The sequence below is a fragment of the Dermochelys coriacea genome, chromosome 1 (assembly GCF_009764565.3).
Source record: "Dermochelys coriacea isolate rDerCor1 chromosome 1, rDerCor1.pri.v4, whole genome shotgun sequence".
Lineage (NCBI taxonomy): Eukaryota > Metazoa > Chordata > Testudines > Dermochelyidae > Dermochelys > Dermochelys coriacea.
Genome location: NC_050068.2, coordinates 210,663,381 through 210,684,260, shown reverse-complemented (window position 1 = coordinate 210,684,260; position 20,880 = coordinate 210,663,381). Strand labels below are relative to the sequence as shown.

The 20,880-nt window shown below is 46.7% G+C and overlaps 1 protein-coding gene across 6 annotated transcripts; it reads left to right on the top strand.

The window, feature by feature from the left end:
• Positions 1-158: 158 nt before the first annotated feature.
• Positions 159-19,694, top strand: LPAR5 (lysophosphatidic acid receptor 5). 6 transcript variants are annotated; one of them, XM_043501307.1, is made up of 3 exons: positions 159-270; positions 2,480-2,565; positions 15,483-19,694. In XM_043501307.1, exon 3 carries the CDS (start codon positions 15,787-15,789, stop codon positions 16,879-16,881), a length of 1,095 nt encoding a protein of 364 aa, XP_043357242.1. In that variant the 5' UTR covers positions 159-270; positions 2,480-2,565; positions 15,483-15,786; the 3' UTR covers positions 16,882-19,694. The 6 variants fall into 6 exon arrangements, with proteins under 6 accessions (XP_043357242.1, XP_038268169.1, XP_043357240.1 ...); XM_038412241.2 differs by lacking the exon at positions 159-270 and adding an exon at positions 1,729-1,901; XM_043501305.1 differs by lacking the exon at positions 159-270 and adding an exon at positions 1,729-1,976.
• Positions 19,695-20,880: the final 1,186 nt, after the last annotated feature.

Below are 20,880 nucleotides of genomic sequence, written 5' to 3'. Positions count from 1 at the left end.
TTATCTGTTCTGAGACTGAACTCCCAGGCCAAAGGCATGTTGGGGTCTGCAGCTCCAGGGCGTAACCTCCAGCACTCCCCCAGCAAGCTGGTCTGCTGCCGACTCAGTCAGGGGGCAGGGAGGTGAGGAAATGCAGGTGGTTATGCTACTTTCCCTAGTGAGCTGAGGGTCCATGATACAGCTCAGAGGCATAGCTTGGTGCTTCCTGACCCTGCCTGGGACAGCACAAGAATGGCAGTTCATGGGCTGAAGTGTCAGAAAATCAGAGAGGTGGGTAAAACTTTCCAAAAGGGACAGCAGAGAACTATATGCCAAAATTAGGGACCCACAAAGATCCCATGACCTGGAATGCACATGGTGGTGCATGGGCTGCTATGCTCAACTGGGACAACTCTGTGTGTGTGTGTGTGTGTGCGCGTGCGTGTGTTTGGGGGAGGGGAGGGGAGGGTTGTTCCCACAGAGCGGTTAAAGACTCTGACTGCCCTGTAATGGGGGAAGTGCAGATTCCTCCCCAGCCAGTCTCTCTCTCTCTCTCTCCAAGCCTTTAGTGGTGCTGGATTCTCAATGGTAATTCAAAAGACACTAAAAGTAGTAAGAACAAAGATCCCAGCAACAAGGAAACAGGAAAGGGGGTTTAGCTCAAAAAAGTAAGCACTAAAATGAAATTGGATGAGATCAGTGGCTGGGCTGCCATTGTATCCTTGCAGGATTTATGAGCAGCAGAGACATATATCCCTGGAGTGTCACCCACTGAATCAGGAGGCAGTGACAGCCAAACAAGGGCCATACAGAATGAGAAAAACAAACACAAGAAAGAACATCCAACAGGCAGAGGAGCTGGACAGAACAACAGAGAAAGAGTTCAGGCAGTGATGAGCCCGCAGGGGCTGGGAATAGCTTCACAGCCCCAGAAGGGGGTGCTCTGACTAAAGCAGGAGGCAGTGACAGACTTGTTGGGAAGAAAGCATAGGGCTCAGAGTGTGGCAGAGAGGAGTGTCTCCCTGGTCCCAAGAGCCTCCCCAACATGAAGGGCTCAGATACAACAGGAAATGAGACCACAGTGTTAAAAGGCACCAGAGATTATTACAGAGGCTATGGAAAGAGGCAGAAACCTCTGCTACTCTCCTTTGAATCCACCGTTCTCAGGCTTCCTGCTACCCCTGAATTTCCACCCTCCAAGCATTGCACAGAGTCTCACATCCTGCAACTGATTCAGCTAGTGTGGGTTTGGTGTGCAATTAGTGACAAACAGACCCATGCTGTGGGGTTACTGGATGGATGCCAGCTTTTCTTTCCTCCTCTTCAGTCCCAGTCCTCACACTGTCTTCATCGCTCCCTCTGGCCCATCTCCCTCTTCAGCAGTTCCATTCCAGGGATACGCAGCTGGCTTTGCTCTCCAGGGGTTTCTTTCTTTAGTGCCATGATTACTGGGAGCCCAGTGCACTGACAGGAGTCTCTGGACCCTTGTGCAGCAATTGCTGGGTAATGATTAATTTCTTCTCCATCTCACTTCCTACCCATTTGTCACTCTCATCTACTGTAGCTGGGAATATCCAAGGACAGGTGACTTTTTTTTTCCCCATTGACCATGAATAACTTGGGGTGGGGGGAGTGAGGAGAAGCAATGGTCAAAAGTTAATGTGTCCTTATGTTTCCAGAGTCCCCATGTTTCAGCGAATCTGCTGCTGCAATCTGAGGGAGTTACTTATATTTCACAACTGCTTTCACTTTCATAGAAGTGTGGCTCGGCAGGCATATCACCTGCAAACAGCAAAGTCCGTTTGCCGAGGCCAACCCAGCAGGGCATCAGGAAGAAGATAGAATGGGAAAGGAAAATGAAGGAGAGAGGGAGAGAAAAGCAGCAAGCAACGAAGAGAGTGTAAAGCAGCCACACGCAGAGAGTAAGGGGGAAGTAGTGCCTCTGTGTGCAGTTCTGGTCACCAGTGTTCACTAAAGACCTATTCACTCTGGAACAAGTGCAGCAAAGAGCTACCAGAATGATCAGGGAAATGAAGCACCTAATCTTATGAGAGAAGACTGGAAGACCTTGGTTTGTTTCAGACTTCATTTTGTTAGTCTAGAGGAGATAAGATTTCTCTCTGTAAATACATATCGGGGTGTAAAGGAAGGGAGAAGAGCTATGTAAGCTAAACAGACAATGCTAGCACAAGAACAAGTGGGTATAAACTGGCCTTGAATACATTCAGGCTGCAAATCAGAAGAAGATTTCTAACCACCGGAGGAGTGAGGTTCTGGAAAAGTCTCTCAATAGGAAGAAAGGGGGAAAGAAACCTAACTGGTTTTAAAATGGATCTTGATACATTTAGGAATGGGATTATATGACAGATTTGCCTGTAACAGCAGAGGATTGGACTCAGTGACCCAGCAGTTCCCTTCTAGTCCTACATTGGATGGGAGGTGCAGGGGCTAGTTTCCTATCTGCCTTTCTACATCCACCTTGTTTCTGCTCTGCTTTCAGTTTTGATTGCTTAATTGAAGTCTCCACAGTGTCTGTGGTCATCAGGACAAGGGCATTCACCTGCTTCCAGCTCTGCTCGGAGGAAGGTAAGGAGACAGGAAGCGAGTTTTTGGGTAACAGACACAAGCAACCCTCTGAACATGTGACCAGAACCTGCCCTTTGGGCCTATAAATATGATGTTCTTCCCTCTAGTGATTTAGGGTAGTGGTTCTCAACCAGGGGTACATGTATCCCTGGGGGTAAGTCATCTCACCTAGGTATTTGCCTGGTTTCACAACAGGCTATGTAAAAAGCATTAGCCAAGTCAGTACAAACTAAATTTTCATACAGACAATGACTTGTTTATACTGTTCTATAGACTGAACTGTAAGTACAATATTTTATATTCTAATGGATTTATTTTATAATTATATGGTAAAAATGAGAGAGTCAGCAATTTTTCAGTACTAATGTGCTGTGACTCTTCTGTATTTTTATGTCTGATTTTGTAACCAAGGAGGTTTTTTTAAGTGAGGTGAAACTTGAAGGTATGCAAGATGAATCAGACTCCTGAAAGGGTATAGTAGTCTGGAAAGGTTGAGAGCCACTAATTTAGAGAACTAGAAATAAAAATGGGAATCTCAGCTTTCATGTCAAATACAGATGTATAGGCCTTTGAGTTACAAAAAACATTGATAACGTAATTGATTCAAAGGGGGTGTCAAGGCTGAAGTTCATCAGATTGCCTGTGCAGTACCTTTGGTCAAGCAAGATGATCTGCTGGTCCATTCTGAATTTAAACTCTAGGACTCCAAAAAGCATCCACAATTTATTTGACTTTAAAATAATGAGATGATTTTAAATCAAATTTCATGGGGTTTTTTGGAGGCTGATTCAGGGTCTTTTAACTCCTGGGTTTGGAAATATTAGATCAGCCTTGGTGAAAAACTACATACACAGCTCACTGCACAAGGGCATTCTCAGGGACAGAGTGGTATAAAGAGAACTTATTGAAACTGAGTGTGGGAGCATGGATTGCTGCACCTTTTGCGATGGGGAGACACTGCATTTTCTCCAGGAAACTTTACTTTGTTTCTTTCATTTCTTTTCCTTCCTCTAAGATAAAAGTAGCTTGTTTTGTTCCTGGCACTGGGTGTTGGTGGAGGTGAGTGTGTCAGAAGGCACAAGTAGTGTGTATAGAGACAACTCCTCTGTAAGCCCTATTTTCACAAGTGAAGCAGGATTGGTGCAGTCAGAGCTTTGATAGACCATTCTGCAGTGATTGCTGTGGGTGAATCGGAAGGGTATATGTTCCTCCAAGAGTCGGTACTGATCCCAGTGCCTCACTATGAGGCCAGAGATTACTAGGCAGTTGAAAATGTCCGTTGTTAAGCTAAAACAGATACCTTCGCCCTTTGTGGTCATTAAATACCCTCTACTAGCCTGGTCAAATACAAGCTTAGGTTGATTCCATTTTACCTTCCAAAATTTCCCCCTGTGCTTTGAATGGGTTATGGGATGCTCCTTCACTCCCTGTTTTAGACTTGTGCTGTGTTGCTGTTAAACAGCTACTTTGTCATACCCCAGAGACATCGGCATGTCAGGGATGGGCAAGGTGACTATGGATTACTCTTTGTCTTTTTCACTAGTGGTGGTAGCATAAGGCTCTGTTAATTAAATGTTAAGTGCTTTGGGATCCTCAAGTGAAAGCAGCCACTTATGTTATTGATGATCATCATCCTCATTCTTTGTTGTGTGGCCTCTGCACATTCACACTTGGAAATCCACTCCAAGTGCAATAGACCAGTGGTACCTTCTGGAACTCTTACCCATTGGGGAGCCTGTTCACCCTGTCCCTCATGGCTCTGCGCAGGCAAGGGTATAAAATGGAGCTGCATGCTCCATATGCTGCCGTTCCTTTCAACTGCAGACCTGGAGCCTCTGCCCCATTCTGTCATTGACTTTGTTGATTATTCTGCTGATTTGTTTTTGTTGTTGTTGAAAATGTTTTTGCAATGAGTTATTAGATATTTGAGGTTAGGGTATAGTTATTAAGTAAAATTTTAGACAGCTACAGGGAATACATGAAATTCCCTTTGAGCCCACACCTGTGACTATTTCCAGCAGGAAATATAATAACAGACCCCATAGTGACGTGATCCAAGTTCCAATGCTATGCATCTCATCCATGGGTCTTTCCTATTAAAGATGCACATGTTTAGTGCCCAGCATGCTTTGGTGGGGCAAACACCCCATCTCAATGGTCTGCGTATCAGTCCTTTTCTCCATGGGCAAGTAGATGAGACAGAGCCAGCAACAGGAGGTACTAGCAGCTAAGTTGATTCACAAGGGGGAATTTCCAGCATTGCAGTTCCTTGCCCCCTAATGGAATTCCCAGGCCCAAGTTAGGCATCCCAGGCTTGCTTTACAATGATGGAGAGAGTTAGGCACCTAAGAACTGAATTCACAAAAGCCAGAAAGCTGAGCAGGGAGCAGCCTAGCCAATAGAAAATGCCAAGGGTGGGGTGGAGCCATAAGGCCCCTCCCTCCAGCCCACAGGAAGGTGCCATCTCCACATGGGATTCACAGCCATGAGTCCTATCCTGGAATTAAGCCCCTAAGCCAGGTCAGTCCTCTTTCAAGAAGAAACTGAGGTGGCAATCACAGTGGTAGAGCCACAGTATGTAAATTTAGGCTGGTGGTTAGGGCACTCGGCCAGGAGATGGGGAAACCCAGAATGAATTCCTTCCTCTACCTGACCTGGAGCACAGGGATGCTGGAACAATTTGTGTAGTGGGGGTGCTGAGAGCCATTGAACCAAACTGTAAACCCTGTATATAATGGAAACCACTTCAAGCCAGGGAGTGCTGCAGCACCCCCCATACCTCTAGTTCCAACACATACAGCAGAGCAGAAATCTTAACTTGTGTCCCACCTCTCAGGTTAATGCCCTAGACCAGGGGTGGGCAAACGATGGCCTGTGGGCCAGATCCGGCCTGTGAGCCATTTTAAGAGGGCCCACCAAGTCCAGCCAGGGCGCCAGGTCAGGGGCCACATCATGCAGCTCCCAAAGCAGCTGCATGGGCCCAATCCAGCACTAGCAGGGTCGAGGGCTGCTCCATGCATAGAAGCCAGAGAAGGAACGTGCCGCTGCTTCTGGGAGCCGTTTGAGGTAAGCACTGCTCAGAGCCTGCACCCCAGCTTCTCCCCAGTCCTGATCCCCCCCCCCATGCTCTCCAAACCCCTCGATCCCAGCCTAGAGCACTCTCCTGCATCCCAAACCTCTCATCCCCAGCCCCACTTCAGAGCCCACACCTCCAACCAGAGCCCTCACCCCCTACAGCACCCTTGCCCCAATTTTATGAGTGTTCATGGCCCGCCATACAATTTCTATTCCCCAATGTGGCCCTCAGGCCAAAAAGTCTGCCCTAAACACTAGGCTAAAGGCTATAATGGAGGGCATCCCTACCTCCTCCTCTGTCCGTTTTGTGTGGTTTAGATGCGATCAGACTATGACTACGGGATTGGGCCTGAAGGCCAGATAGATAGGGCAGTGCCTAGTTTGTGAATCCTGCTAGGGTTTAGACATGTGTTAGGTGCTGAGCTGCTGGGTAGTGTCAGGACTTGGGTAGCTGTGTACATGCCCAGATGCAGAAATTGTAGGTGTCTTGGGGACTTCAGGGATCTGTAAGAGACTATCTTCTGCTCAGAGTTCCTTTCAGGATCTAAGAAACCAGGTCTGGGATCCCTGTCAACCCCTAACTCTGGATACAAGGCCAAAAAAAAAAAGTTGGTTCAGAACTAGTGACCATGTCCTGTCTATGGTTCCAAAGGTCCTTCTGCTGAGAGAGGCACTCTGCTCCTCCCCCAATTCCATCCCTTCCTCAGGGTTCAGCCCCAAAAACTCCTTCTGATTTAGAATGAGCTGCATTCTATGAAACAGAGCTGAAACCTTCATGACCAAACATGAGTTGTCTCTAAAACAGTCAGTAGCAGACTGGATATTTCATAAACGTGGGTGGCCAGGTTACAATACCAAATTCAAGAGATTCTGATGGACAGAAAACCTGGACAGTTAGTAATGGATACTTTCCTCCTGGACTGGGGAACAGGCCTCTCAATGCCTTTCACTAATTCCTCTAATACAGTAGTTTTCAATGGTCCATGAACCCCCCAGTTGTCCACAGACTAGGTCTAAGTTTTTCAAAGAGGTTCGCGCCTCCATTTGAAATTGTTTAGGGATCCACAAATGGAAAAAAAGGTTGAAAACCTCTGCTTTAATATCCAAGGGAGCTATGGAGAATCAGACAGGACAACCCATTGCACCAGCATGGACCAGACAATGGTGGTATTCTGACTTACTGCAGGTCTACCATGGGAATCCTCTGTTCCTCCTAGTCTTGCTGAATATACTAATTCAGAGGGAGAGACAGATTCAACATCCTAAGAGTCTCTCTATCTTGCTGTTTGAGCTATGGGACTTCGTTGCTCAGCCCAAGTTCAGGAGATTCTGCTGAATTCCAAAAAAGTCTGATCTCACTGCCGAGAAGGCTTTCTGTGGATGACCAATACTAACCTCTCTCCAACAGCAGGCCCAATGTCAGAAATCCTGTAATACATATTGCATCTCAAATCACTGGAGCTATCCATATCTTCAGCAAAGGTTCATCTTGCAATTGTTTCAGCCCATCATCTAGACATGGACAACAAGAGTGGATTTAGTCACCCTATAGCATAGTACTTGCTAAACTTCCAATAGTGGGAAAGTTCTTGTCTGCAACTTCATTTTCTTATGACAGTAGAAGCCCTATTCCTAGATTTTTCTCCCTATTCTCCTGGGGTGGCTCATGAAAGAGACCTTGAAAAGAGTCAAGAACAGGAACTGGGAGTCGGAGCTAAGGGTCAGAGCTGGAGCAAGGAACCAGGAGTCAAGTCAAGGGTCAGAGCCAGAGTAAAAAAAAATCAGGAGATAAGCCAAGGGTGAGTCAGGAACTGGAGGTCAATGATAGAGACAGAGTTGAGAGTCAAGCCAAGAGTCAGAGTCAGGAATTGATCCAAGGGTCAGAGCCAGGGCTAGTAGCCAGGGGTGGGGAGTAGAAGCAGGGATCTGGAACCAGGCAGGAGTGCAGAAACAGGACAAATCAGGAGAGAAGGCAGAGTCTGATGTAGCAGCCAGCCAAGGATACACCTAGTGGCTCAAACAACTTTTTCTGTCTCCTTCTGACTTGAATAGTAAATCTGAGCCAATAGGAGAGGTCAGACAGCTTCCTCAATTGAGATCTTCATGGGTGGTGCTTATGGTGAGCTAGGGTCCACCAGTCCACACTCCCTGCTGGTACTAGTGAGCTGCCAGGTCATAGCTGTGGTTTGAGGCCTGCCTGGGGACCCACAGACCTGGGTTTGAGACTCATGATCCCTCATAACACTCCCCACTTAAGGTGCCCTCTAGTTGTCAGTGGGCTGGGTTTTCCAGGATGCTTCTTGTGGAAGGTCTTTACTAGGTTGGGGCATGGACATTTTCTGTGGGTTACCAGGAGCATTCCTTGGGACTGTAACCCTCCCAATCAAATAGTAGAGTTTACCCCATTTCATTCTTGCATCAAGGATATAATGGATGACATATTTGTCATGGCCTTAAACATGTATTGGTGGGGTTAGTGGGGACAGGCAGTTGAGAACGGTGAGAAAACGTGTCCTGTATATGGAGCTTTAGAAGCAATGTGAGAAACACTGGGTGGATTTGTAGGGATCAGGGCAGGAGGAGTTCAAAGGTAAGTGGATTGATTTGTCAGCAAATTCAGTAGGCGGTCAGGAAGTAGTAATCTAGTTTACAAGATGGCTTGTCTGCATGCAGATGTTTGGCCAAAAGCCACACCATTTGACCTATGGAAAAAGTGGGCCGTCCTTGTCATTGACAGGCTGCATATTGCTTGTAGCTTCTTCTAGCCTCTAAGTGGGTTTTCAGATCATCTTGGTCCAATGGATCTGTTGCACCCAATCAAAAGCTACAGGGTTGTGGGAGGTTGTGGGTAGTTCTTGATAGAAACTAGTGTGGAACCCATAGTTTGGGGTGGAAAAAGGAGGGAGGGTTTTGTCTTGTAGACCCACGTTTCTCAAACTGGGGTTTGCAGACCCCTGTGGGTCTGTGAGGGTAATCTAGGGGGTCTGTGGTCCCTGCTGATCAACTCCTCCCCCTCCATCCCAGTGCTTCCTGCATGCTGGGGAACAGCTGTTGAATGGTGTGCTGGGAGGGAGGGGGAGGAGCAGGGATGGGGTGCATTCGGAGGAGGGTGTGGAAAGAGGCAGGGAGGGGTGAGGCCTTGGGGGAAGGGTGGAGTGTGGGTGGGACCTGGGACTGAGTGGGGGGCACAGAGAACTGAAAAAAATCTTAAAATCAAAATGGGGGGGTCCTCAGGTTGCTAATGTTTGAGAATCGCTGTTGTAGACAATTGTTCCACGTTATAGTACGCAAACTCCACGTGTGGTAGTAGTGAGTACCAGTCATCCTGGTGGTAGTTTATATAGCACTGTAACTACTGTTTCAAAAGTTGGTTTGTTCTTTCTGTTTGACTGGGGATAAGTGGAGGAGAGAAAAGCAAAAACACCCAACATCCAGAGAACTTCATGCCAGAAGCAGGAGATAAATTGTGCACAGTGATCAGAGATGATGCCCTCTGGGAGGCCATGGAGTCAGACAACTTGATCCATCCAGAGCTGGGTGATTTCCTGGGAGGAGGGCCGGCCAGTGCAGGGGATGAAGGGCAGTGAGGGGGGTGATGTGCTCTGAGTACATTGGGATGAATCGCCAATAGAAATTCATGAATCCCAGGAAGTGCCACAGTTCTCAGATGTTCTGTGTAGCTGCCTAGTCGAGGACTGCTTTCACCTGATGAGACTCCGTCCTGATACCCTTGGGGATAAGATGAACCCTAACAATTCTATGGATGCCTGACCAAAACTACATTTCTTAAACTAAGGGTAGAAGGCTATGCCAATATCACCTCCAAGGACAGAACAGACATGCATGGTATGTTGCTCAGCACTGTCTGGAAGTAGGTTATCCAGATGTACCACCACATAATGGTCCAGAATATCCCAGAGCACACTGTTAATAAAATGTTTGAAATCTGGCAGGGGCATTGGTTAAACCAGAAGGTATACAAAATGTCCATAGTCTTTCAAAAATGCTATCTTCCACTCCTCCCCAATTTACGTGCCCAGCAAAGGTCCAATTTTGTGTATATTCAGGCATCCCACACGTGGTCCAATAGTTTGGGAATTGGAGACAGGGTACCAGTTCCTAACAGTGACCTGATTCAATGCTTGGTAGTCCATGCAAAGTTGGAGGCTACTATCTTTCTTTTTAACAAAGAGGAATGGTGTCCAGTAGGTGAGGTGGACTTGCGAATAAAGCCCTTGGCGCAGTTCTCCTGAAGGTAGGTTCACAGGGCAGCCGGTTCAGATATGGCATAAATGTAACTTCTAATAAAAAAGAAGCTTACAAGAAGTGGAAGGTTGGACATATGACCAGGGAAGAGTATAAAAATATTGCTCGGGCATGTAGGAAAGATATCAGGAGGGCCAAATCGCACCTGTAGCTGCAGCTAGCAAGAGATGTCAAGAGTAACAAGAAGGGTTTCTTCAGGTATGTTGGCAACAAGAAGAAAGCCAAGGAAAGTGTGGGCCCCTTACTGAATGAGGGAGGCAAGCTAGTGACAGAGGATGTGGAAAAAGCTAATGTACTCAATGCTTTTTTTGCCTCTGTTTTCACTAACAAGGTCAGCTCCCAGACTGCTGTGCTGGGCATCACAAAATGGGGAAGAGATGGCCAGCCCTCTGTAGAAATAGAGGTGGTTAGGGACTATTTAGAAAAGCTGGACGTGCACAAGTCCATGGGGCCGGACGAATTGCATCCGAGAGTGCTGAGGGAATTGGCGGCTGTGATTGCAGAGCCCTTGGCCATTATCTTTGAAAACTCGTGGCGAACGGGGGAAGTCCCGGATGACTGGAAAAAGGCTAATGTAGTGCCCATCTTTAAAAAAGGGAAGAAGGAGGATCCTGGGAACTACAGGCCGGTCAGCCTCACCTCAGTCCCTGGAAAAATCATGGAGCAGGTCCTCAAAGAATCAATCCTGAAGCACTTAGAGGAGAGGAAAGTGATCAGGAACAGTCAGCATGGATTCACCAAGGGAAGGTCATGCCTGACTAATCTAATCGCCTTTTATGATGAGATTACTGGTTCTGTGGATGAAGGGAAAGCAGTGGATGTATTGTTTCTTGACTTTAGCAAAGCTTTTGACACGGTCTCCCACAGCATTCTTGTCAGCAAGTTAAGGAAGTATGGGCTGGATGAATGCACTATAAGGTGGGTAGAAAGCTGGCTAGATTGTCGGGCTCAACGGGTAGTGATCAATGGCTCCATGTCTAGTTGGCAGCCGGTGTCAAGTGGAGTGCCCCAGGGGTCGGTCCTGGGGCCCGTTTTGTTCAATATCTTCATAAATGATCTGGAGGATGGTGTGGATTGCACTCTCAGCAAATTTGCGGATGATACTAAACTGGGAGGAGTGGTAGATACGCTGGAGGGGAGGGATAGGATACAGAAGGACCTAGACAAATTGGAAGATTGGGCCAAAAGAAATCTAATGAGGTTCAATAAGGATAAGTGCAGGGTCCTGCACTTAGGATGGAAGAATCCAATGCACCGCTACAGACTAGGGACCGAATGGCTCGGCAGCAGTTCTGCGGAAAAGGACCTAGGGGTGACAGTGGACGAGAAGCTGGATATGAGTCAGCAGTGTGCCCTTGTTGCCAAGAAGGCCAATGGCATTTTGGGATGTATAAGTAGGGGCATAGCGAGCAGATCGAGGGACGTGATCGTTCCCCTCTATTCGACACTGGTGAGGCCTCATCTGGAGTACTGTGTCCAGTTTTGGGCCCCACACTACAAGAAGGATGTGGATAAATTGGAAAGAGTACAGCGAAGGGCAACAAAAATGATTAGGGGTCTAGAGCACATGACTTATGAGGAGAGGCTGAGGGAGCTGGGATTGTTTAGTCTGCAGAAGAGAAGAATGAGGGGGGATTTGATAGCTGCTTTCAACTACCTGAAAGGGGGTTTCAAAGAGGATGGCTCTAGACTGTTCTCAATGGTAGCAGATGACAGAACGAGGAGTAATGGTCTCAAGTTGCAATGGGGGAGGTTTAGATTGGATATTAGGAAAAACTTTTTCACTAAGAGGGTGGTGAAACACTGGAATGCGTTACCTAGGGAGGTGGTAGAATCTCCTTCCTTAGAGGTTTTTAAGGTCAGGCTTGACAAAGCCCTGGCTAGGATGATTTAACTGGGACTTGGTCCTGCTTTGAGCAGGGGGTTGGACTAGATGACCTTCTGGGGTCCCTTCCAACCCTGATATTCTATGATTCTATGATTCTAACCAACAGAGTGAACAGAATTTTTGCTCCTGGCTGCAGTTCACCTGGGCAGTCGTCATCCCTATGCAGAGGTAGGGGGTGTGTGTGTGTTTTGTTTTTTGTTTTTAATAAATACAGTGGCAAAGTCACTGTACTGGAAAGATCAGCAGGTGAGTCTGTGAGATCACCAGCAGCTTCAGCTTGTGACCATCAGGGCTCTACTATGCGTACTCTACTTCCTGGGGTCAAGCAGTGCTGCCCGCAGTGTTGTGAAGAGAAGCTGGCCTTTCATTCACTAGCATGAACTAGAAGATTATGGAGGGTCAGCCAAGAACTTCCCAGGATCAGGGGAAAATGTGCGGGGAGTGAATGGAACTGAACTGCAGCATCTCTTGGTGCACTTGCACAGTGACCTCTACTAGGTCTGGAACAGGCTTGAGCCTTAGGAAAATCTGTAGGGTCTGGACTGCATCCAGATAAATAGTCATCCATTGCACCCAAGTTAATGAGAGCCTGCTGCAGAGAAATTGGAAGGGAGCACTCTAGGACACAGAGCTCATCCGGTACTTGCAAACATGGTGTTGGTTGGTGGACTGCATGCTGAATGCCAGTCATGGCAATGGCTTGACACTCAAGCACATTTTGTCAAGGTGCTTGGGCCAGCACCCTTTGCCAGGCCTGGGCTGGCTCATTTTCCTCGTTATCTCTGATCTGGGATCCTCAAGGAGCAATCAGTGTTGCATGACCTGGTTCTCTGCACTAGACACACAGGTTAAAATGTTGCCGGCACTCTTTACTTGGTGGTGAGTAGTGGGTAGGCCAGATCAACTGGCATGAGCTCAACTTGCAGAGCGGGCCCCAATAGCAGTGGGCATGGCTCCAATGCCACTTATCATCTTTCTTCTTGCTGTTCATGCAGCCAACTGTCAGTCTGGATGACAAGATTGATAAAGGCACCGGATCCATCAGGGTCCCAACGTTAGCCTCCTTTAACCTGTCCAGCAGGCCCCCCAGAACAGCAAGCCCACCTCATTTCACTCCATGTCCAATGTGAGATGGCAGAAGTGTGCCACACAGGAGGCGGCTGTGCCTAACCCCCTGTCAGAGCTTCTGCTCTGCAGAGAGAGCACAATGTGGATCCCCAAAGATGGTTGATAGTGCCTGCTGGATGAGTATATTTGAGGGCAAAGCAAGAACAATAGGCAGTACTAGTTCATGAAGCCTCAAAATGGGGAACAATCCCCACTGAAGTACTCTGGGAGGGGGATAACAGGTCCTGGCTCAGGTCAGGATGTGGTCAGTAGTGGGCCCGGGGTGCAATGTTCTCTGCACAGAGTTGATGGACTTGCCCTTGCAGTGCCTGATTCTCAGCAACCAGCTGTGCCATCTGCACCTGCATAGCTTGGTTGTCTATTTGGAGGTAAGACACCTATTCATAGAGCACCAGCACTCCTTGGGGAAGGGGGCGCTCTGCTGGGGCCATACCTGGCTGGGCCCAACTCGGAGGGGTTGGTGGGCTGAGCAAACTGTTCTAGACTAGAACATAGGCAATCAGGCCTCATGGTTTGAGCAATGGTGGTCATGCCTAGTGGCCAAAGCAGGAGTCAGAAGCCAGGAACTGGAGGTCAGTGATGGAGACTGATTTGGGAATCAAGCCAAGTGTCAGAGCTGTGGTCAGTAGACAGCAGTTAAGAAGCAAGGGATCTGGAACAAGGCAGGAGTGCAGGTACCAGGAACAGGACAGAAAGGCAGGAATCGGGAACAAGGCAGGGCTTGGGAATTGGGCGAGAAGGCAGTGTCCAATGTAGCAGCCAGCCAGGGATGCACATAGTTGCTCAGACAAATTTCTGTTCCTACTTCTGGCTTAAATTGTGAGTCTGAGCCAATCAGAGGCCAAACATCCCGTCCAATTGGGAGTTTTGTGGGCAATGCCTAAGGTGAACTAGAGTCCACCAGGCAATGCTCCTTGCCAGTACCAGTGAGCTGCCTGGTGGTAGCTGCAGGCTGGGGACCCATGTTTGAGACTTGTGATTCCCCACTACCTATGGTGGGATCTGTACAGACAAATGTTGAAGGAAAGAGAGGCTATTTACCTCACAATAATTGGATGCTTTTATCCACATGGATCCCATGACATGCCCTCCTTTCCCACTGATATGGAGTCCTTTAGTGGGAAGTTTTGTAGGAACTGAGTGGTAGCAGGGGCTGCTGCACTCCTTATACTTTTGGGAGTAGGAACATATGCAAACTCAGCTGCTGCTGCTGGCCAAAAATATTCTGAGCTCATGGAAATGCAGCCCTTCAGAGGGATCTGTGTGGACAAAGCATCTTGAAGAAATCCCATTATTGTAAGGTGGAGAACCTGTTTATTTACCAATAAATGAATTTCCTTGATGGGAGCCTTTGCACATTCACATTAGCTGCCCGCTTTCCCTCTTCCTGAGAGCCCAGTTTCCCCCTGATCCTCAGATCTGGTGGAGCAAGAACTGAGATGTTTGGGGTCCCCTGTCCCTCTTATATTCTCATTTCCTGAATGTTGGGAACCCCAAGGGGAAAGCGCACAGATGCCACAATAGGGATTGCTTGCAGAAGGTTCCATTGGTCTGCTGCACATGCCCAACTGAGTTGTCTCATTTTGACCTGAGTGGTTAGCCGTTATTCAAGATCTTGTGGGCCATTCCGTTGGGAGGAGAAATTGAAGATGGGTACTTCTTGGTAAATTTAACAGGATTTCATCAAAGAACGTACAAAGTCCTGTTTCTCCTGACCACAGTAGGAGACAGTCTCTTTGCTCACAACTCCAAGCCTCTTTTTAGCCAGTGCTCTACCCAAAAGCTCGCTCTCATAGCTTTTTCTCATGTGAATGCTACAAGTACTTCTCTGACTGTCTGAGGCTTCCTTGACACCTTCTTTGTGTGCTTCTCTTGTGGTTTTTCCTCCTGCTTTACTACACACACACACACACACACACTGCTACAATCCAAATAATCTTTCAAGTTTTCATTGTTCCAGCTATCACCAGGCAAAGGGGATATTAAATTGTTCCCTCATTTAGTCTGAATGGCAGGCGGCTAGCACACCCAACAGCTCCAGTGAGATGGTGTCTGCCCAGTCTCCTGCATAACCGTGTAGAGGTTCATCTCAAAGAAATATAGTCTCTTCATGTCTGCGTGTGGGGAGGATATGTGCATCAGTTTTTACCCTGTGGGTTTGTCTAGACTACGGTAAACTGATAAATTTGTATCCTGGAACAAACATTCATGGAGCACCTAGAATAGCATTTACAGTTGTGTTGATTAAAGTTAAAACAAGAGCACAAACTCTAATCTAAACAAACTTTATCGTTCTCTGAAGCTCAGGCTTGTTTTCACAGAAATTGTTTATCATTCAATCTTGTCTTAGACTTTGTCCACCCTGTCCCATCCCCTTCTATTATCTTTTTGCTCCTTCCCTTACTTCCTCCATCCCTCTTTCATCTCTTCTCTGTCTTCTGGAATGCTTATTTCTCAGTCTGTTTTCTTTCTCTGTGTACTAAGGGCAGAAGCCAACACCCTGGAGCTCTTACTCCCTTACAAACTAGATTTGTCCTTCTTGATTTTTCACTCTGATCAGGAACTGTTGTCCTGCCACATCCGGCAAGAACCCGGCATTGCATCCACATCACCAACTGCTGGAAAGAATCTGTGAAATGTAACCAGTGATTGACCTCCAAACCACCGATTCCAGGAGACGCATTGAAGACCTGGTGACGGAATCTGCAGAGAGAGACGCCCATCCACTTCCGAGGGGCGGAGGGGATGACCTGACCCCTGCTCCCCTGAGAGTAATGATCTTCCTCCATGCCCCTTAGTGTGCCCCATTTGCTTACCAGTGGCCTGAACTACATCACTGAGACCCTCTATCGGTTCTGCTGGGCATGTCAAATGCCAGCACCTCTCAAAGTCTGGACCAATGCAAAGATTACAGCTCCAACCACCAGCTGCACCTGGTTGGGTACAGCCTGATCTTTGTGGCAGGTTTGATGCTCAATGCTATGGCACTCTGGGTCTTCCTGCACTACTTGCACCTCAAGTCTGTGGTGAGCATCTATATGTTCAACCTAGCAGTAAGCGACCTGCTCTTCACACTCTCGCTGCCACTACGGCTCTATTACTACTCCAACCAGCACTGGCCATCTGGCAATTTCCTTTGCCAGGTGTCTGGCTCCCTCTTCCAGATCAACATGTATGGCAGCTGCCTCTTCCTCATGTGCATCAACCTGGACCGCTATGTTGCCATTGTCCACCCACTCCGCTGGCGCCACCTTCGGCGGCCTAAGTTGGCCTGGCTGCTCTGCCTGGTGGTGTGGGTGCTTATCCTGGTGGGCTCTGTTCCAGCTGCTGGTGTCCACCTGTCAAGTTCCTGCATCAAAGGGAACCAGACCATCGTTCTGTGTTTTGAAAGCTTCAGTAATGACCTGTGGCAGAAGAGCATCTTCCCACTGGTCATCCTGGCGGAAATCCTGGGCTTCCTCTTACCACTGACCTCTGTGACATACTGCTCAATTAGAATCTTCCAGAAGCTATGCCAAGCCAGTGAGACACAGAGCCTGCACCAGCAGAAGACTATCCGCCTGCTTGTGATCAATCTGGTAATCTTCATCATCTGCTTTGTGCCCTACAACACAACTCTGGCAGTGTATGGGATGATAAAGGCCCATGTGATTCAGGCTGAGCCACCAGTTCAGGACTCCATGCGCCAAGTGCTTATTGTCACAGTGCTGTTGGCCAGCATGAACTGCTCTCTGGACCCCCTAATTTACTACTTTAGCACCGAAGGTTTCCGGAACGCTTTCAAGAAGCTCCAGCATCGCCAGGCATGGGACTCTGACAAAAGGATGGCCAAGACTCGGGTCACAGAGAGGGAAACCCGCTCCAGTCTAGGAGTAAACCTGATCCTCCCCAATGAGGACTTGCCACTGACTCCCATCAAAATATTTTTGAATGGCCCGATCGAGGACTCTGAAATATAATCCTGGAAGCATGGGGTTGCTGCATTATAAGGTAGCCATAAGATGCCAGGAAGATTGTGGAAGTTGGCTAGAGTGTACTCTGATCAAACTGGAGAAGCTCAGTAGGGTGGTAAGGAAATGTGAGAAGCCATGTGAGGATGGTAATCTTTGTGATGCAAAAATTATGAAAAATCTTTTACAACAAAATGAGATGGTGGATAGATATTTCTAAAACACTATATTCTGCTATGGGAAACATACAGTGGGAAATATGTACCTAGAACGAACACACACTCTGCAATTTTATTTTGTTCTTTTCTACATACGTTCTTGTACCATGCTCATCATTGCAGAATCTGAGTGCACACTTGTTATAGAGGTCTCTAGAACACCAGATAAGTTTGTAGTTAGTGCTGATGTACCTAAAATACACATACTCCTAGGATGTATACTTGTTAAAGATGTACTGAGGGCAAGATTGTTCCAAAACTGGAAGCTAGATGCACAAAGGGACTTAAATCCTCTCTCCTCCTCCTCCTCCCACCCCCCCCCCCCCAAACACAGTTGGAGGGGAGTGAGGGTGGTGGTGTGCCCTCTTATATAGTGTAGCCCAGTGGTTAGAATGCTCACCCAAAATGTGGGAGACCTGGATGTGGAGCAGAGACTTGAACATGTTTCCCAACTCCCAGGTAAGTGCCTTCATGATTACAGTGAGTCCTTCTGAATCTACCCTGTTGAAGTTGTTCCACTAAAATATTAATGAGACCAGTGATAGCGCAAGACTGATTCTATTGCTTAATGGTTAGCACACTCACCTGGGAGTTGTGGGTTCCAATCCCAGCTCCAGTGAATATTTAAATATTTGAGTGACATACCTTATAGCCTAGTGTTTAGAGCACTTGGCTGGGAGGTGGGAAACCTGTATTCAAGTCCCCACTCCATATCCGACAAAGTGAGAATTTGAACTCTTGTCACTGTATCTTGGATGAGTGCTCTAACCACTGGGCCATGGAGTATAAAATGACCACAGTTCATTAATGCACTTTGATCTACTCCTTTTTCAAAGGGGACTAAATCAAAGTACATTAACCTACTTTGTGTGTGGACCCTGTTGACTCACATTAAGTCTGTCGCAGTCTAATGTGGGCTAGCTTCACCTCCCTTAGGTTTTCTCCACTCCTTTTTGAAATTACAGCTACTAATTTAAAAATAAGTGAACAAATTTTAAAATTGTGCTAATTCCAAAAGCTGTGATTTGAAGAATATACTAACATTTGTCAATGTATAATACTGCCTGCAAAGTGGAAATTATTCCCATGTTGCATCAAACTGAGGCACAGAGAGAGCAAGGCTAAAACTGTCAAAAATATCCACTAATTTTGAGCACCCAATTTGAGACACCTAGGTCCTGATTTTTCGGAGTTCTTTTCTCTCATCTTTCAGTCAGCCAGCATCACTGTAGCCAACTTTTTCCCCTCTACTAACTTTCATTTCCGCCCCACGCCCCCAATCTCTTCTCTTTTAAGGACCTCAAAAGGGAGTGATGGGTGGAATAGTCCATCCCCTCATTATTTTGGCCACAAACTAGATCTAATTTCCAAAACCAGTTTTTGAATCATTTATTATCACTCCTCTCTTACTCTTGTTTATCAGTCATCTGAACACAGCAGTACCAGTAAAGCCCTTTTTGTTTAAATTAATTCAATCTTTCTATCTCCTTAAACAATTTTATATTGTGATAGGTTAGACCCCTCCCCCTCCCCTTTCTGGGATGCCACCTGATGTACTGAAATTTCACTGAGCCTGCCTGCTCCATTAGCCTGTGCTCCCTCTCCCTGTTTTGCTGAATCAGCACACAGACACAGGTAGGGATGCACCAGCGGTAGAATCACACAGAGTCTGCAAACAGCTCTCTATGAGAAGACTCAGCTAGGAAATCACCCAGCCCTCAAGTGCAGCACCCCTCTGGAAAGTACACCCAAAATAATGACTTGCACTGTAAAGAAATCTATACAACGTAAGCTCATAAATTTGGCCCCTCCCACAACATGGAGGAAGATGTGCACAACTTCTCCCCCCCCCGCCCCGCCCAGTTAAACTTGTTTTGTTGATTATTAAACCCAGTTTGTGCAATTTTTAACTATAGACAGCAGATTTGAAGTGATTATAAGGGATAGCAAACAGAACAAAGCAGATTACCAAGCAAATAAAACAAAACATACATACTAAACTGAAGGTCTTAAAGAGACTGATTTCAAGAAGTAATTTCTCACCCTAAATGTTGACTTAAGCAGGATGCAGAGTTTCTGTAGCTTAGAATTCTAGTTATTTCTCTTTACAGATTAGACTCCTCTGTCTCAGTATGGACTCAGCCCTTGCCTTGCCCACTGCTCAGTTCCTTTGTCTCTTCAGGTACTTTCAGCAGTCTTTCTTCTTGGACAGGAAGGCAATGGAGAAGAGTCCTATTTGCCTTATGCCCCAGCCTTAAATAAGATTTACATAAGGTGAGAATCTTTTTGTTTCCCAGTCTTGACCTCCCCCTCCTTTTAGTGGAAAATTACTAAAGTCCAAGGTGGTGTTTAGTACCAGGTGACACGACCACCTGACCTACTAGTGTCACTGCTACATCTCAAGACACCTCTCGGGAAGGAGAGAGATTAGTATCTTCAAAGTCTTGTTTCTTCCTAATGGCCTATTAAAGCTGATGGCCCATTTTGTTGCCCTTCTCTGTACTTTTTCCAGTTCTAATGTATATATTTCAATATATGATAAAAACTTCATGTGGTATTCAAGGTGTGGGTGTATCATGGATTCATATAGTGGCATTATGACTTTTTCTGTCTTTTTTTTTTTTTTTTTTTTTTTTTTTTTTAATGTATCCCTTTCCTAATGGTTCCTAACTTTCTGGTCACTTTTTTGACTGCCACTGCACACTGAGAGATGTTTTCAGAGAACTATCCACAATAACTCTGAGATCTTTCTTGAGTGGTAACAGCTAATCTAGTACTAGTCACTTTGTATGTATAGTTCAGTTTGTTTTTTTCCAATGAGCATTACTTTGCATTTATCAACACTAAATTTCGTCTGCCATTTTCTTGCCCAGTAACCCAGTTGTGTGAGATCCCTTTGTAACTCTTCGCAGTCTTCTTTAGATTTAGCTCTTTTGAGCAATTTTGTATCATTTGCAAACTTTGACACATCACTGTTTATCCCTTTTTCCAGATCACTTCTAAATATGTTGAACAGCATTGGTCCCAGTACAGATCCTCTCTCTACTGTGAAAACTGATGGTTTATTCCTACCCTTTGTTTCCTATCTATTAACCCAGGGGTGGCCAACCTGTGGCTCAGGAGCCACATGCTGCTCTTCAGAAGTTAATATGCAGCTCCTTGTATAGGTACTGACTCTGGAAAGTTGGCACCTGTAGCTCCAACCCCAGTGTGTTGGGGGGGGTGCTCACTGCTCAACCTCTGGCTCTGCCACAGGCCCTGCCCCACTCCACCCCTTCCCACCCCCTCCCCTGAGCCTGCCATGCCTTCAGTCCTCCCCCTCCCCCAAGCCTCCTGTATGCCATGAAACAGCTGATCGGGAGGGAGGGGGAGGTGCTGACTGGTGGTGCTGCCGGTGGGTGGGGGGAGTTGGTGGAGGGCTGCTGACATATTACTGTGGCTCTTTAGCAATGTACATTGGTTAAATTCTGGCTTCTTCTCAGGCTCAAGTTGGCCACCCCTGTATTAAACAGTTAATTGAGTCGTGAAAGGACCTTCCCTATTATGACTCCTTACTTTGCGTAAGAGCTTTTGGTGAGAGACCTCTTCAAAGACTTTTTGAAAGTCCAAGTACACTGCATCCCCTGGATCACCTTTGTCCACGTTTGTTGACCCTCACAAAGAATTCTAGTAGATTGATTGATTGAGGCATGATTTATTTCCTTTTACAAAAGCTGTTTTGACTCTTCCCCAGCATATTGTGTTCATCTATGTCTGATAATTCTGTGAATGTAAAGTGATACTGTTCTGA